The 16524-nt window shown below is 40.5% G+C and overlaps 1 protein-coding gene across 1 annotated transcript in view; it reads right to left on the reverse strand.

Moving 5' to 3' along the window:
• The window catches only part of RAB3GAP2 (RAB3 GTPase activating non-catalytic protein subunit 2), a 95341-nt gene extending 79196 nt beyond the window's left edge, over positions 1–16145 (reverse strand). The window contains exon 1 of the mRNA XM_077759817.1: positions 15990–16145. Coding sequence (XP_077615943.1) covers positions 15990–16089 — 100 coding nt within the window. The 5' untranslated portion in view covers positions 16090–16145. The remainder of the gene's footprint in view (positions 1–15989) is intronic.
• Between the last annotated feature and the right edge of the window lie 379 nt (positions 16146–16524).

Consider the following 16524-nt stretch of genomic DNA (forward strand, 5'->3'; position numbering starts at 1 on the left):
CATATAGGAGTTATCACATAAAGACTAACGTGTTCAGACTTCTATGTGTCTAAGTGCTTTATAGACATTAATTCACTTAAGCATGCCAAGGATTCGTTAGCATCCCCTTACTACAATGAGAAAACCAGATTACTTAGTTTATATAGCTTGACCAAGATCACAGAGGGTTAAGTGGTGGAGTGGGGTTTGAAACCAGGGCTCCTGGAGTTCCAAAGCCCATGCTTACAAGTGTTCCCTTATACTTGCTCTCCTACAGCTTGTGAAGCAGCATAAAAATTAGGAAACGTGGGACTAACAGTTAAAGCCACAAGCAAGATGACATATTACTTTAAAATAGAAACATTCCCTTGATATCGAGATTAGGACTTTTTTTTTCTAACTTGGAAAATTACAGTTTGTACTTTGGCAATCTAATTCGGTTAGGCAATTTCTTTATTCTCCTATTTTTTCCATTACACCAAAAACAATTGCCTTATTGTGGCCCAACGGCAACTAGGCCAATCATCTACAGGGTTTTAGAAAATGCGGTTTCTCTTGTTCAAGAAAGGAAAGTACCCTGAAAAGCTTATCCCTCTAAAATCCAGAATTCAAGTTTAATACTGCCATAAAAAGAATATGTTGAAATACCACAATCTCAGAAAGACCTCGTAGAATTGCAAGCACATCATGGGGTCAGCTAACGATTCACTCACTCACTCACTCACTCATGTGCTAAGCGCTGGAGAGACAAAAGCAAATAAGCCTTCAGAGTTTAGGTTGGAAATTTAAAAAAAAAAACAAAAACAGCTTAGCTTGTGCACATAACCTCTGAACAATGAAAAATGTGTTTTCTCCTCCGTACTGAAATAAGAAGCACCTGACTCAATTCACAAATGACTCATACAATCAAACACAAGACAGCAGCAATTCAGATTTCCTGCCCTTGCAGAGACCAGGTACCTCTTCACAGCAGAATCTGAAACATCCAGGAAGAGAAAGACCTTGGCAAATTCTGTATATGAGATATTTGTGTTCATGAAGGTTTACCCATTTCTTAAGGCCCTTGACTGAGAAGTTCTATTAATGAGGGAAAGGGGTCTTAATCAGGCATCTCCCCCATCACAGGAATACATTTTCTAAAGAAGTCAGAGCTTAAAGGAAGGTAAAACGGAACTATTACTCAGTAAGGGCAAATATGTTTGTGCAGGCTGGTCTAGAATCCTACGCCTATTTATAATACTATAAGAAAATGAATTCTGATTCTCATCAACTTAAAAGTGGAAAATATTTTTTTTTTAAAGGGAAACAGTGGGAAACTGGGTACTACCTTATGGCTATTTCTACTCTGTGCCAGGGATATAAATTCTGCAGCCTCCTGAGGTCTGCTGAAAACCATCTGATACCATTTTGCAGGCTGCTCTTTGACAGCTATTGTCAGCTGTTAAAAAGTGTTGGAATCTCACACTTTACTAAGGTTATTTCTTGTGCCTTCAAACTATGCAAGCAGGCCAAGCACATTCTTTAAAAGAAAAAAAAAAGACAGTTTATATTAAAAAATATCTGATGAATGTCTAATCAAGTTGCCATTCAGGTGAATAATTTTGTTCAGGCAGTCTTTCCCTCTGGTAACTTTTCTAGGAAGGCTGGTATTCTACAAGTGATCCCATAATCAGTGTTTTTAATTGGTCCTTACTCAAGGTTGTAGACCACAAAACCAGTGTATTAAATATATTTAAGAATTGTGTACCATTCAATGTCAATATGAAACAGTACTATATGACCTTAAGATCTATAAATTCTCTGTACTCATGATGAAAAACACTAACTTTTTATTATTATTTACTATAAAGAAAAGTGAAAAATAGTTCACCATGATTGTCTCTTAGAATAAATAGATCAAAATCTCCTATGTGCCAGGGTAATTTTAAAGTCCCAAGCTGTGGTATAATGTAAGAGGTAAGCCAGTTTAACAGTGTATTCTAGAATAAGGACACCAGAACATACAACCTCTTTAGGGCAGTCCGAGTCCAGTGTGAAAATTCCAAACGATCCACAATTCACCAAATCATACAGTCACTGGCACGTTCCCAGTTTGCTTACTAAGCTAAGGGGCACTCGTTTTTGTCAAAGGCTAGACTGTAAATTATAAGGAAATTTTAAGTGTTTTCCCCATTAAAGAAGTAGCAAACAATCTTCAGAAAGCAAATCTTTCAATGACACTGTCAGCAACTGCTGATGCCTTTCATTATGATAAAGTCTAATTCAACAAAATTGGTGAGAAAATTAAGAGAATGGGATTCACATCCTCTGCCTTATAAAACTGCACTTACTGTCTCTTCTGCGGATTCCTCTCTGTAGGTAGCTCTGCAAGAGGTGAAAATAACCCACCAGGGATGTCTGAATTCCAGGGATGGCCTCCCCCCGCAGATGTGAGGCCAGCCATCCACGCAGCGCTCCCTGAAGAACGCCAGCTTCAAAGATAAACTTTAATGCTAATCTAATCTGATCCTCATTATCCTTTATTCCTTTGCCTGCCACTACTCACTCATTGGTGGGCAGTCCTTGGCAGCACTCTCCAATAAAAATATAACAGAAGCCACACGTTCAATTTTAAATTTACTAGTAGCCATATTTTCAAAGAAGAAAGAAACAGGTAAAATTTTAGTATGTTATGTAATATAATATGGCCAAGATACCACTTCAATACGTAATCAATGTTAAATTATTCAGGAGTTATTTTACTCTTTTCCCCATACTAAATCTTCAAAATCTGATATATATTTTACCCTTAGAACACATCTCTTTGGACAAGGCACATTTCAAGTTCTCAAAAGTCTATGTGGCTAGCAGCTACACTATGAGACAGCACAGGTCTGAAACAACTATTAGGTCTATTGGTCTCAGGCTGTCTGGGATGGATACCCAGTTTTACCCCTAAAGAGTTATATGACTTTAGGCCATTTATGTAATCTCTTACTATCTCAGCTTCCTCTTTAGCAAAATGCAATGAATAACTATATTAACTTCATACTGTTGTTAGAATTAATATCGCCAAAGCACTAGGGACAGTGCTTAGCATTTAGACACTCTTAACAGCTGTGAAAATTATCATTCTCTGTCCAGTGGTATGCAAGTGTGGCTCAATATTCACAAATCAATTAATGTGATACATCACATCAATAAGAGAAAGGGTAAAAGCCAGATCATGTCAACAGATGCAGAAAAAGCATGTGACAAAGTACAACATACATTCATGATAAAAACTCTCCACAAAGTAGGTTTAGAGGGACCATACCTCAACCTAACAAAGGCCCTACAGGGAGAACCCAAAGCGAACATCATACTCAATGGGGAAAAAATGAGAACTTTTCCCCTAAGGGGAGGTCCATTCTCACCGTCTTTACTCACCATAGTACTGGAAGTCCTAACTACAGCAACTGGCATAATGAAATAAAGGCACCCAAACTGGTAAGGAAGAAGTAAAACTCTATCTGCAATTGACACGATACCATATATAAGAAAACCTGAGACTACCAAAAAACTACAACTAATAAATGAATTCAGTAAAGTCACAGGATACAAAAATCAATATACAGAAATCTGTTGCATTTCTATATGCTAATAATGAAGCAGCCAAAAGAGCAATTAAGAAAACAATCCTATTTACAACTGCATCAAAAATAGTAAGATGCCTAGGAATAAACTTAACCAAGGTGAAAGACCTGTACTCTGAAAACTAAAACACTAATGAAAGAAATTGAAGATGACACAAAGGGAAAGATATTCCACACTCATGAATTACTAAAACAAATATTGTAAAAATGTACACACTAGACAAAGCAATCTACACATTTAATGTAATCCCTATCAAAATACCAACAGCATTTTTCACAGAACTAGAACAATCCTAAAATTTGTATGGAACTACAAAAGACTGTGAATAGACAGAGCAATCTTGAAAAAGAAAAACAAAACATGAGGTATCACAATCTCAAATTTCAAGATACGCCACACAGCTGCAGTAGGGAACCCCTGGGTGCCTCAGTCAGTTCAGCGTCCAACTCTTGGACACTCTTGAGCCTTTCAGCTCAGGTCATGATCTCCCGGTTCGTGAGCTTCAGCCCCACGTCAGGCTCTACACTGATAGCAAGGAGCCTGCTTGGGATCCTCTCTCTTCCTCTCCCCTGCTCTCTCAAAATAAATAAAATAAACTATTAAAAAAGGCATACTACAAACCTGAAGTAATCAAAAGAGTATGATACTGCACAAAAATAGACATATAGATCAATAGAACAGAATAGAGCCCAGAAATAAACCCACAATCACATGATAAATTAATTTAATTTAGAGAAATTGAAGCTGAGAATATACAACAGGAGACAGTCGGACGCTTAACCAACTGAGCCACCAAGGCGCCCTGTAACTTGACTTTTCAATCCTGAAGTTTTTTTAGACCTATCACTAAAGATGATTATTTTGAACTGTCTAAACGGGTTGATAACATAAGCATAAACTGAAGGGCTTATCCTGATCAAGTTCAACATTACGCCTGAATGAATAAAACCAGTGACTGTAAAATATAACTGCATCTCCTTCTAGAGAGAATTTATCCCTGAAGAGATCAGATTACACTGGTATGAAAAAAAACTGTGCAGGGGCGCCTGGTTGGCTCAGTCAGTTAAGTGTCCAGCTTCCGCTCAGGTCATGATCTCACAGTTTGTGGGTTCGAGCCCCACGTCGGGCTCTGTGCTGACAGCTAGCTCAGAGCCTGGAGCCTGTTTCAGATTCTGTATCTCCCTCTCTCTCTGACCCTCCCTTTCTCATGCTGTCTCTCTCTCTCTCTCTCAGAAATAAATAAAACATTGAAAAAAAATTTAAAAAAGAACTCTTCAGTCTCTCATTTGATAAATGATATAGTTATTGAAACAGAAAACACATTTTAATTCAATCATGAAAAAGTATAGATGTCTTTTTGGGGGGTACTTCCAGTGAATGGACTATTCTACTAACAAAAGCTCAAATAGGAAATTCAACTTTTGCTTTCTGTAGCTCTTTTTAATTCCAAAAACACCTTATTCTGATTTGCTTCTGAACAGTCTGTCCTCATAAGCCGAGTATATGCTTTTCATAATACAAGAACCTGAAGCTAGAAAGGAAATTGAATCCTGAAGTGGGCAATTAATTTGGCAGTATTTGCTTTTTCCAATATGAGCATGTCAAGATCAAAAACTAAATGAGAAACTGAAATCATTAAATGTTAGGAAAAGAAAAACTTAATTTAATCTCCATGGTCTAATAAAAGATCTTATTAGCACAGAAGCAAATTCATTTCCATTCTTCTTGAGACAAGAAAAAACAGAAAATGTACTTGTTTCTATAAAGAGCAAGAACCTCTAGAACCCATGAGTAATTCAAAAGCTTCAACAAAATTAGCTGGCTCTTCTTGGCCAAGGCAAAGAACCCATCACAGAGCAATACAAAGTAAAAAAGGACTAAAGAACAGAGAAACTGCTTCTTAATTTCCTATGCCTCAGAATTATTCATCTTTTTCTATTTCTAGGGAAATGGGAAAATAAATTGCGTATTAGCATATTCTTCTCAGCACATAAAATATGCAGCAATCTAAAATGAAGAGGCCATCCCATTTCTACAAGCAGCCTCTTTCAAAACACCATGATTAAATCAGACCAGCTCTTTGAGGGTCCGTTCAGTTCTAGAATTCTAATGACTTCTGTTGTCAAATAAGTGTATGCTCTTAATAGTCAATTCACAAAATGACAGAACTGGAAATATCTTAAAGCTCTAAAATAGCCTCCTGCTCTAAAAAGCTTATAAAAATAAATATGTTCCCTTTGTCAAAATCCTAAGAAACCTTTAGACCTATCTTAACAAAAACAAAAAAATCTATATACACTTAACATCATTTAATTGCTCTAGTCCATTTCCTATTCATTTTGTTAAAGAAACCATAAGGTCAGTAACGTGTACATTAGAAAAAACTTCTACATCTTTTATAATTGTTTCATATGATGTCATGCTTATGTATTACTGATTTATTGTATCCAAAGCATCAGAAAAAGACAAGCATGGCTAATAAGGTGAGGGGGTGCCATTATGAAATAGGGATGAAGGTATGTAAATACGGCTAGCTATAGCTAATTTCTGCATTTCTAAAGATGCCAAGTCAACACTATTTTTTTTTTCTGGAAAACAAAACACATTCTATTTATTTATTTATTTATTTTACAAATAGTTTATTGTCAAATTAGTTTCCACATAACACCCAGTGCTCCAAGTCAACACTATTATTTAACTCATTATAATATTCAACTAGTACTGGTGAGAAAAATTTCCTTATATTTGAAGTAGATTCTTCTAATACCAAATTAACTTTGCTATTACCTGCTGCTTTAAAAAAAAATACAGATGGGGTGCTGGGTGGCTCGGTCAGTTGAGCATCTGACTTCAGCTCAAGTCATGATCTCACAGTTCGTGAGTTTGAGCCCTGTGACGGGCTCTGTGCTGACAACTTGGAGCCGGGAGCCTGTTTCAGATTCTCTGTCTCCCTCTCTCTCTTCTCCTCCCCCACTCACACTCTCTCTCCCTCAAACATAAGTAATGAAATATTTAAATTTTTTTAAATACAGATAAAGCCCAATAATAATCTTATTTTTTCACATGAGAACTGTTTTTCACTTATCAGAAAAGAAAAAGTCAAAGAAACTGGTAGCAAAGAATGATGACAAGTATATGTATAAATAGGCACTTCATTTAACATGGATAGGAATGAATCTAAACCACTTTTCAGAGTAATTAGGTGACTGTAACCAACATTTAAAATGTGAATGTCTATTACTCAGCAATTCCAACCCTAGAAATATACATATAGAAATACCAGTATCATACAGAAAGACAAGCATAAGGATGCTTACTAGAGCATTTGCTTATAACAAAAATTTTGGAAATAATCTAAATGTTCATTGACAAGGGAATAAATATAGTCTGGTAGAGTCTTCACTGGAACACTGTGTGGTCATTAGAAAAAATGCTACAGAGTTGCATATACAAACTTGGAAAGAGGTTTACATTATAGAAGTACAGAAAAAAGTTCCAGAATACATATTTTGCCAAAATAAGACCATAATATAAAATTAAAACGAAATACCCAAGAAGCATGTGTGTTTACTGTCTAAGCAGAAAGTCTCAGAGGCTTCTCACCACAGCAGCACTTCACAAGAGGACTTTGATGATGGAAGTGTTCTACACCCGTACTCTCCAATAAGCTATCCACTACACACGTGGCCACTGACACCTGAAATGTGCTAGTATGACAGAGGAAGTGAATTTTACTATTATTTCTATTAAACTTAAATGACCACACATGACTGGTGGCTACCATACTGAATAGCACAGCACTAACGTTTAACACATAGAAGGTGGGATATGAGTAGCCAGAAGGTGACTTTCATGTCTGATTTTTATATACTTAAAAAAAAATTAAAAAGGCAATGTGATAATGAGTAACTGTGTCTCTCTTAACCTCCTCTCTTCCAGGCAATTTGTATGTGAGATCTAGGCTCACACGGCACAAAGAAAAGTGATCTGCGTTTGGAAGACTATTTCTGTTCTTCTTTTCAAAGGAGAAATATGGGTATGGCACACACCTAAAAGCTTCAAGGATTTCTTTCCATCAGAAAGGTTCACTTAGGGTCTCTATAGTTCCAAATGGTAATTAGCATAGTAGTCATGCAAAAAAATACTTGCTGTCCAGAATTCCAATAATATTAAATAACACCTGAGGAATACCAATCTAAGGAGATTACCTCCCCTTCTGGAATACTGCAACAGCCATCCAACTGGTCATTCTACTTCCACTTTCACCCACCACTCCCATCCATTCTCTTCTTTGCTGACAAAGAAATGTCCCCAGGATATTAGCTGGTTATCCTATTTCTCAGCTCATATTCCTTTCATAAATTGCCACTACTAACTCCGGCAAGTTTCAGACTCCAGCACCACTGCTACGGCCTTAGTTCTGTCTTTACTTCTGTCGGCCCTCACCTCACCTCTATAAACATCTCCCAAATGGTCACCTACCTCGGGCTTTGAACTACCCAATGTATTCTTTTCATAGCTACCATATCCATCTGCCCACAACTCAAATCTTGAAATGCTATGCTTTTGCTTAAAACCATCAATGGCTACCCCCTGCCTATAACAGAACTTCCTGGTAAACTGAAAACAGGGTACCGGTGAACCATCTCTCATGATGAGACATTTATCATCTCTCAGACAGCCAGGTAGGGTGTGGGGCTATTGGATCTACCAGGTCACCTCCCACCATAAGCAGCTTTACTTACTCTATATGACCAATTTTTTTTTAATGTATTATTTATTTCTGAGAGAGACAGACAGTGTGAGCAGGTGAGGGTCAGAGAGAGAGGGAGACACAGAATCCGAAGCAGTCTCCAGGCTCTGAGCTAGCTGCCAGCACAGAGCCCGAGGTGGGGCTTGAACCCACAAACTGTGAAATCATGACCTGAACCGAAGTCGGAGGCTTAACCGACTGAGCCACCCAGGCGCCCCATCTGTATGGCCAATTTATTACCATACTGATATACATTTTTATTATGTTAAAAAAAACACATCATAAATTTCACCATCTTAACCATTTTTAAGCATACAGTTCAGTAGTACAAAGTATATTCACACTGTTGTGAAACAGATCTCCAGAACTTTTTCATCTTGCAAATCGGAAACTCTACACCCATTAAACAAGGCCCCTTTTTTCCCCTCTTCCCGGGTCCCAGGAACCCCATTGTATTTCCCATTTCTATGAATTTATTTACTTTTGTGGAATCTGGTAGCATTTTTCTTTTTGTGACTAATATTTCACATAGCATAATGTCCTTAAGGTTCATTCCCAACGTTAGCATGCTGAATGATTCCTGTTAAGGCTGAATAATCTTCCATTGTATGTATATATAGTTTATCCATTCATCAATAGACATTTGGATTGCTTCTACTCCTTGACTTTTGTGCATAGCATTGCTATGAACATGGGTGTGCAAATATCTCTTTGAGACACTGTTTTCAATTCTTTTGGATATATACCCAGAAATGAGATTGCTGAATTATACAATTTTTTTGAGGAAATTTCATATTGTTTTCCATAGCAGTTGCACCATTCTACAATTCTGCCAACAGTGTAGAGTTCCAATTTCTCCACATCCTTGCCAACAGTTGTTTTTTTCTGGGGTTTTTTTTTCCTTTATAGTACCCATCCTAATGGGTATGAGGTGATCTCTCATTGTTTTTGATTTGCATTTCTCTCATGATTACTGATATTAAACATCTACTCATGTTTATTGACCATTTATATGACATCTTTGGAAAAATGTCTATTCAAGTCCTTTGCCCAGGTTTTAATTGGGTTATTTGGTTTTATGGTTGAGGTGAAGTAGTTCTTTATATATTGTGGATACTAATCCCTTATCGGCTACATGATTTGCAAATATTTTCTCCCATTCAATAAGTTGCCTTTTTACTGCTGACCTCATCCTTTGATTCACAAATGTTTTAAAGTTTGATATAGTCCCATTTGCCTGTTTTTGCTTTTGTTGCCTCTGCTTTGTGTGTTACAGCCAAGAACTCACTGTGAAGTCCAATGTCATGAAGGTTCCCCCTGTTTTCTTCTAAGCATTTTACAGTTTTAGGTGTTATATTTAGGTCTTTAATCCATTTGGAGTTAGTTTTTGTATATGGATCTGCAGTTTTTCCAATACCATTTGTTGAAGAAACTGTCCTTTCCCCCACTGAGTGGTCTTGGTATCCTTGTCAAAGATCACCCGACCACATATGCAAGGGCTTATTTCTGGACTCTATTCTAGTTGTCTATTTGTCTATATGCCAGTACCACAGGGTTTTGACTACTGCAGTTTTGTAATATTTTGAAATCAAAAGGTATGAGTCCTCCAACTTTTTTCTTCCAATTTTTTCAAAATTGTTTCACTATCAAAGTTTCATTTTTTATGCATCCTTTGATGAAAAAAGACTGGGAATGACTGAGCCCTATAGAAGACTGTCTTCAAACTTTTTGTTTATATACACCCCAAGAGTTTTACAATGGTATGTATCCCTTGCCTAAAAGATGTAATTTCTGATATACGATAAACATGGACATTTTCATATAAATGTATATCATCCTTTTAAATTTATTCAGTAGATTCCATATACTATAAAGGTACACACCAATATTCATTTAAAAATGATGTTCTCTAAAGGTAGGAAGTCCTTTAAATGCTCATTTCCATTCCATTTCCTCCACAGAATGCTATTCTAATGTATTAATATATTTTTCTTACTAATCCAAAAATTTCTCTGCAAAAACATGAATTGAGAAAAACTTTTGGTGTGACAAGATTTTTATTAGAATTATATATTAGAATTTTTCTTCTTGACTTATTGCAATTATTTTTAGGAGCTAATAACTGAGAATAACAACATGCATATATCAAAAGTTTTGATGACTGTTAAACATAAATAGCAACAATTATTTGGAAATGTCTCGATGAGATGCATGGGAGAGTTTATGGGCCTTGATTAAAGGGGAAGTCTTTACTAACTACCCTGGAACAACTTAATAATAATATTCAGAATGTACGAAAGGTGAACCTTTACTTAGTAAAGTGGGAGAAGGGGAGGGTAGAAAGGTGGGCACTTATCAGAGAATCTAGAAATTAATTTACTTAAAACTATCTGTTCCCAGGTAACTCTTGGGCAAATTTCCATGTAACCCCAAGGTACTCTGAACTTCTATCGGATGACCCCACTACGGCATAAAATTGAAGTTCCGCTGACAAGTCTCTGCAGCCTCACCCATTACCATCCCCCACTCTCTCACAACTTACTCCCCGAAGTGTTCTCAGCCTCATCCTGTTTCACATCCTTTGGCTGACCAATTCTCTCCACTAGAAGGACATCTATTAAACAATTAAGATTTGGTGAAAATAGCAGTTCCTCTAAGACTTCCCTGACCCCCCCTATTTAGAATGAACACTCCTTCATTCTCCAACTGTCATGTGCCAAACTATAGCACAACACCTTTAACACTCCTTTTACGTGCTTATTTCCTTTATCGGCTGAAAGCTCCTTGAGGAAAGGGACCTATTTTATGCTTACTTTGTGCTTAGTACACAGGAAGTACTCAACAAACACTAGCTCAAAGATGGAAGACAATGCCTGTCTCAATTTCCTCATTGACAAATTCTATCTGTAATAGCCTCTTCCAATTTTAAATAGCTAACAAAATCCAGCAACTCCATAAATTTTCTGAAATTCCTATAAACGTTCTTTCAGATTACATCTCTCCCTCTAGTATGATCTGAAACCAGAGAAAACATTTTCACAGGGTATAAAAAATGAGTATTTTACGCCCTTCGTAATATCCCGTCATGTAAAGTGATTCCATGATTTTAGGTTATCCTAATATCCTAAAAAGCACACTTTGCTCAGCAGTTGTATAAAAACATGACTTTAATTGAATACTCCAAGGTAATTTCCTGCTTGTTTTATCTTCTATCTTTCCTGTAAAAGAGGAAGGAAGGAAAGCTGCCTTACTTATTTTTCCAGTATGTCACCAGGAAATTATTTTATTAGGTACATTATGAGATCCATAATACTGTAATATCCAAATTATCTCCAAATATTCTGATTCTCCCTCTCTGTATGCCTATCCCCCCCCCCCCCAACTCCATTATAAACACCAGAAAGCTCTGGTCCAGAATCCAGTCTCACTGGTAATTATGCCACCACAGTTTATGTGCAGAGCCCTACTACTACCCATCTCTGAACTTTCAAAGTAGGAGACCAAGTTTTTGGTCTGAAATAGCATTTGACTGAGCAGAAACAATTACTAATAGTTATCACTAATGTAAACAATGGGAAATAGTAGGTTCAAGATCTCTCTTTTTTCAAGTTTTTTGTAATGTTTATTTATTTTTGAGAGTACAAGAGAAAATGAGTGGGTGAAGAGCAGACAGAGAGGGAGACAGAGAATCCAAAGCAGGCTCCAGGCTCTGCGTATAAGCTAAGAACCCCACGTGGGGCTCAAACTCATGAACCGCGAGATCGTGACCTGAGCCCAAGTCTGACAGACGCTTAACTGAGCCACTCAGGCGCCCCAGGGTTCAAGATGTCTCTTAAAGCCATTCAAGATATTCTCATTTCAAAACTGAAGATACAAAGTACCATAACATCATACTGTTATTCTTTGACAATTCAACTACAGAAGACAGTAGTACTGAGTTCTGGGTATCCAGGCACCAGGTTATCACTATGTCTATGGCAGCTGTCCACACTAAAATAAAAGAATTATTAAACCAACTAATGAGCCTTCAAGATTATCTCTTACCTACAACAAATAATTCATGACAAGTAATTGAGGGATTTTTGTTGTTACTGTTGTTTTGGTTTTACATATCCCCTAGAGATGAGCCAGGGTAAGAAAATTAAAACTATTTACGCTAGGGAAATAGAATGATCTCATGATTTCTGCTTCCTAATAAAGTAGTCATTTACAACACTACTAAAGTAAAGAAATGCAAAGCCTAACACCATCCGCAGGTTTAGGCAGGTCCTACTTACCTGCTCTAACTTTTACCTGCTCTTTTTAAGCTGTAAGTTTTCACCCTCACAAAACCTTAGTTCACGTTGTCTTAGTGAAGACCTCTTTACAAAACTGGAGGTTTTGTTTAAAAAAAAAAAAAAAAGCAAAAACACCTGCAGGGATTATGGAAATCCATAGGCTTAGTCATCCCAAGAATTCGAAGTAAACTATCAACAGTATGACAAGATATTTAATGATCTTTATTTGTAAATTAATGCACTGTTTTAACTCTAAAATACTGGTTCGGCAAACAGGCTCACAAGTTAAGAGGTTCTTTCTCCATTTATTTTCTACTTGAACTGATGGTAGCCACAATAATACCAACATACACAACCCTGAGAGTTTGATTTTAAAGGGTAATAAATTCAATCACCCTTGCAAACTCATAAGCGTATTGCGCACTGATCTAGATGTTTATATCCCCAGATGACTCTTTGTCCCCCGCTGCCCGGATTGATATCGTAAGGCTATAGCCTCCACTGTGTGACCCTGGACAAGTATTCACTCCGTATGTCCCTAAGTTCTCTCACCTGTCACTGTGCCACACAATCGGGGAGGCACTAGCCACATCTGATCACTGGCACATCTGGCACATTGTAATTAACCGAAGTTTAAATTAAGCAAAATTAAAAACTCAGCTCCTCAGTAGCGCTCACCACATTTCAAGGGCTCAAGGGCCAGATATGGCAGGAGGCTACCACAGTGGAGAGGACATAGTGATAAAAATAAATGGTATGACTGAGACTAACACAGGTGATCAAGGGGGCAGGAGGGACTACATTAGATGAGATGGTCGGGACATGCCTCTGTTAAACGTGGATATCGGAGGGGACACTTGACTAACAAGATGTGGCCAGAATGAAAGCTCTGCATGGCATCCAGAGAAGAGACAGGAACGAGGGAAGAGGCCCCAGGCACAAAGGAGCCCAACTGGTTTTACAACAGTGTGACGGAAGCACAAGAAGTAAGGGAGAGTAGCACCAGTTGACCAGAAGTGGCAGGAGCCAGGGCCTCAAGGGCCCTATAAACCAGGTAAGGGCTTTGGGTTTTTATATTAAGCGCAATCCAAAGCCATAGAGTTCTAAAGGACAATGCTATGATCTAAACGGTCTTTAAAAGCTCACTGTGACTGCTTCGGGGAAATAATGACAAGAAACCAAGAGCAGAAGCAGGAAGATGGTCAGCAGGCCGGTGTCACTGCCGCGGTGAAGCAGCGCAGGGGAGCAGCGGTGGGGTAGAGAGAACGGGTTACTTTCTCTCCATCTCCTGTACAGTCCTGTATCCTTCACAATGTGGCCCCTTGAATGAGTCAACTTCTTTTTAGCTCCTCTCTCCTGTACAGATGCTTTCCGCCTCCACCATTCCACGGAAACCATCCTGAGGTCCCACTCACTCCCACCTTCCCAAAACCGATGAGCGCTTTTGCGTGCTGACCCTAGCTGACCTCAGCTGCAGCTGCCCACCGCTCTTCCCTTCACTCAAATCCTCTCCTCCCTCAGCGCCTGGGCCATGCTCTCACCTGGCGTTCCTCTTTCTCAGTCTTCTTCCCATCACCTGACTCTTTAACATCACCGCTCCTCTAAAGTACATCTTTGGTACTTGGTTCACTTCACTGCATACATGATCTTTGAGACTCATTGACATCACTGACATTTCTGGCTGGTAACTTCCAAATTAACATCCCTGGCCCAGGATCCTTCCTACGTGTTAGACCTCCAGATCTAGCATCTGACTGGACCCCCTCACTTGGACGTAGCACAAACATTTAACCTGCACAACACCCACCTCCTTCATTCTCTCCTTATACACCCCTGCCCAAGCCACAGGTGTTCTCAACTCACTCTCACTCATCAGCTCCAACCCCAACACCAGATCTTCACCAGCTCCCGTAGATTCTTAACAGCTTTCCAATCTCTCCTTTCCTCTCAAGTCCTGCTGAGGCTCTTTTAGTTCAAGCTCACATCCCTTCTGGTTTTGGGGGGACACCTCCCACCAAACTCCCTGCTTCCCGTCTCGACACACTGCTACCAAAGCCTTTAACAGGTATTCAAAAACTTTGCTGAATACACTAAGTACAAACCTGACTGTGTCATGTCTCTGCTTAAAGTCTTTGAAAGGCATCCCACTACTTCCACAGGCTTCTCGCGACCAAACTCATTACCGTCACAGCCTCCTCTCCCCCACTATTCCCCTCGCCTCCCTGTCCTTAGCCATTTCAGGCCTCCCTTGCTCTGCACATTCTATTACCTCTCCCCTCTTCACCCAACTACTACTTCAAAGATGGGCTCAGTTATCACCGCTGCAAGGAGTGTCCTGGGGCCACATCATGTACATGTGTGGATGGATATATAGCCACAGAATTGTGCGTTCATGTATATCTCAATCCCACTGTAGGGTTGCTGTCCACTTCTTTGTCCCGGCTCCTAGTGGGCAGAGGCCACCAACCTCACTGGATTTGCAGCACTACTGTTCGGCACAGAGTTCTGATCGGACACCTTCCACACTGAAGAAAGCGGAAGGAGTTTATTTAGCGGGTCTTTTATCACCATTCCAGTACAGCACAACATGACAGCAAGCACTGTACTACAAAAGCAAACGTGCTTCAGGTGGGACACATGAACAATCCAATAACCACAAAACGCACCCCCTTCCGACAGGAGAAATGTGGGAAATTCTGAGAAGCTATGCGGTCTCTAATCAACCTGACTCGGGATCGTACACGACCTGGAAAGGAGCTCATTTAATACTGTCTGATGATGACAAACAGGTGGAAGGCGTCTCGTCTCAATAAAGAACATTAACTTTTCCCGGCCGGCCCGTGTTGCTGTAATCTTTAGTTCCTGATGTAGAGTCGCCCTCGCTTCCTGACAGGTTTTCCTTATTTGGGAGACGCCTACTCACCACCCCGGGAGTCACTCATGTGTCGATCACACCATTTATTCTCTAAATCTGATGGGGGGNGCAGGGACTGAGGCAGTACCCGGGAAACGCGCTGACAGCTGGCAACGCATGGGGAGGGGGATGCGATCGCGGAGCAAGCCGTGCGGAACAGGGGACCGCGGGGTGTAGGGGGAGGTGGAGAGGGCACTCGGAGAGAAGCCTGGGGGTAGGGGTGGGGAGGGGAGTAGGCAGAGGCGTCGGGAAGCAGGGCGCAGTGTGGGCCAGAGGGCTAGTGGCTTAGGAGAAAGCCGGGCGAGAGGAAGACAACACCGACCCCGCCAGAGCGGACGGGGTGTCGGACGAGGAGGGCAGGGGATCAGCGCGGAACGAAGAAGGAAAGCGCAAGGTTGGGAAACCAGGCGCCCCGAGGGCAGCGGTGGCGGGGCAGGTAGGAGACCCGAACCCGCCCCGCAGNGGGTCTCCTCCCGCAGGTGAGGGAAGAGGAAGTCCCGGGCGGCCTGGAGGTCCTGGAAGTGGCAGAACTGGACAATGGAGCAGGCCATGGCTCCGGGAACCCCGCTCGGGCACCCACCTCACCTCACCACGCCCTGCCCCCCCGCCGCCCCACGGCCGCCGCCGCCGCGCCCGCACTGCTTTAGCCGCGCAGGGGCGGGGAAACCACACCGGAAGCCGTCAGCGCGCGCTCGAGCCCGCCGCCCCGGAACGCTGCGCATGCGCGGGCCGGCCCCGGCGCCGAGGCTGGCGCGGTCCGAGTCACGTGACCGGCGGCCGTACTGGGGAGCCAACGTCGACGTGGACGCCGGCTGCGGGCTTGAGTCCCAGCTCTGCGCCTACAGCCGGGAACGAACCCTTTTATTCGTTCTGGCTTTGAGCCAGAGATGACCTAATTGGACGTTGTCCGCGCCAGCCTTTGAGTCATTTCACCAATCTTATTGATGTCCTGCTATTGGCACGATCCTGATAGTTCAGAGAAGAAT

This window comes from Crocuta crocuta, unplaced genomic scaffold, assembly GCF_008692635.1.
Source record: "Crocuta crocuta isolate KB4526 unplaced genomic scaffold, BGI_CrCroc_1.0 scaffold556, whole genome shotgun sequence".
NCBI classification, from domain to species: Eukaryota; Metazoa; Chordata; class Mammalia; order Carnivora; family Hyaenidae; genus Crocuta; species Crocuta crocuta.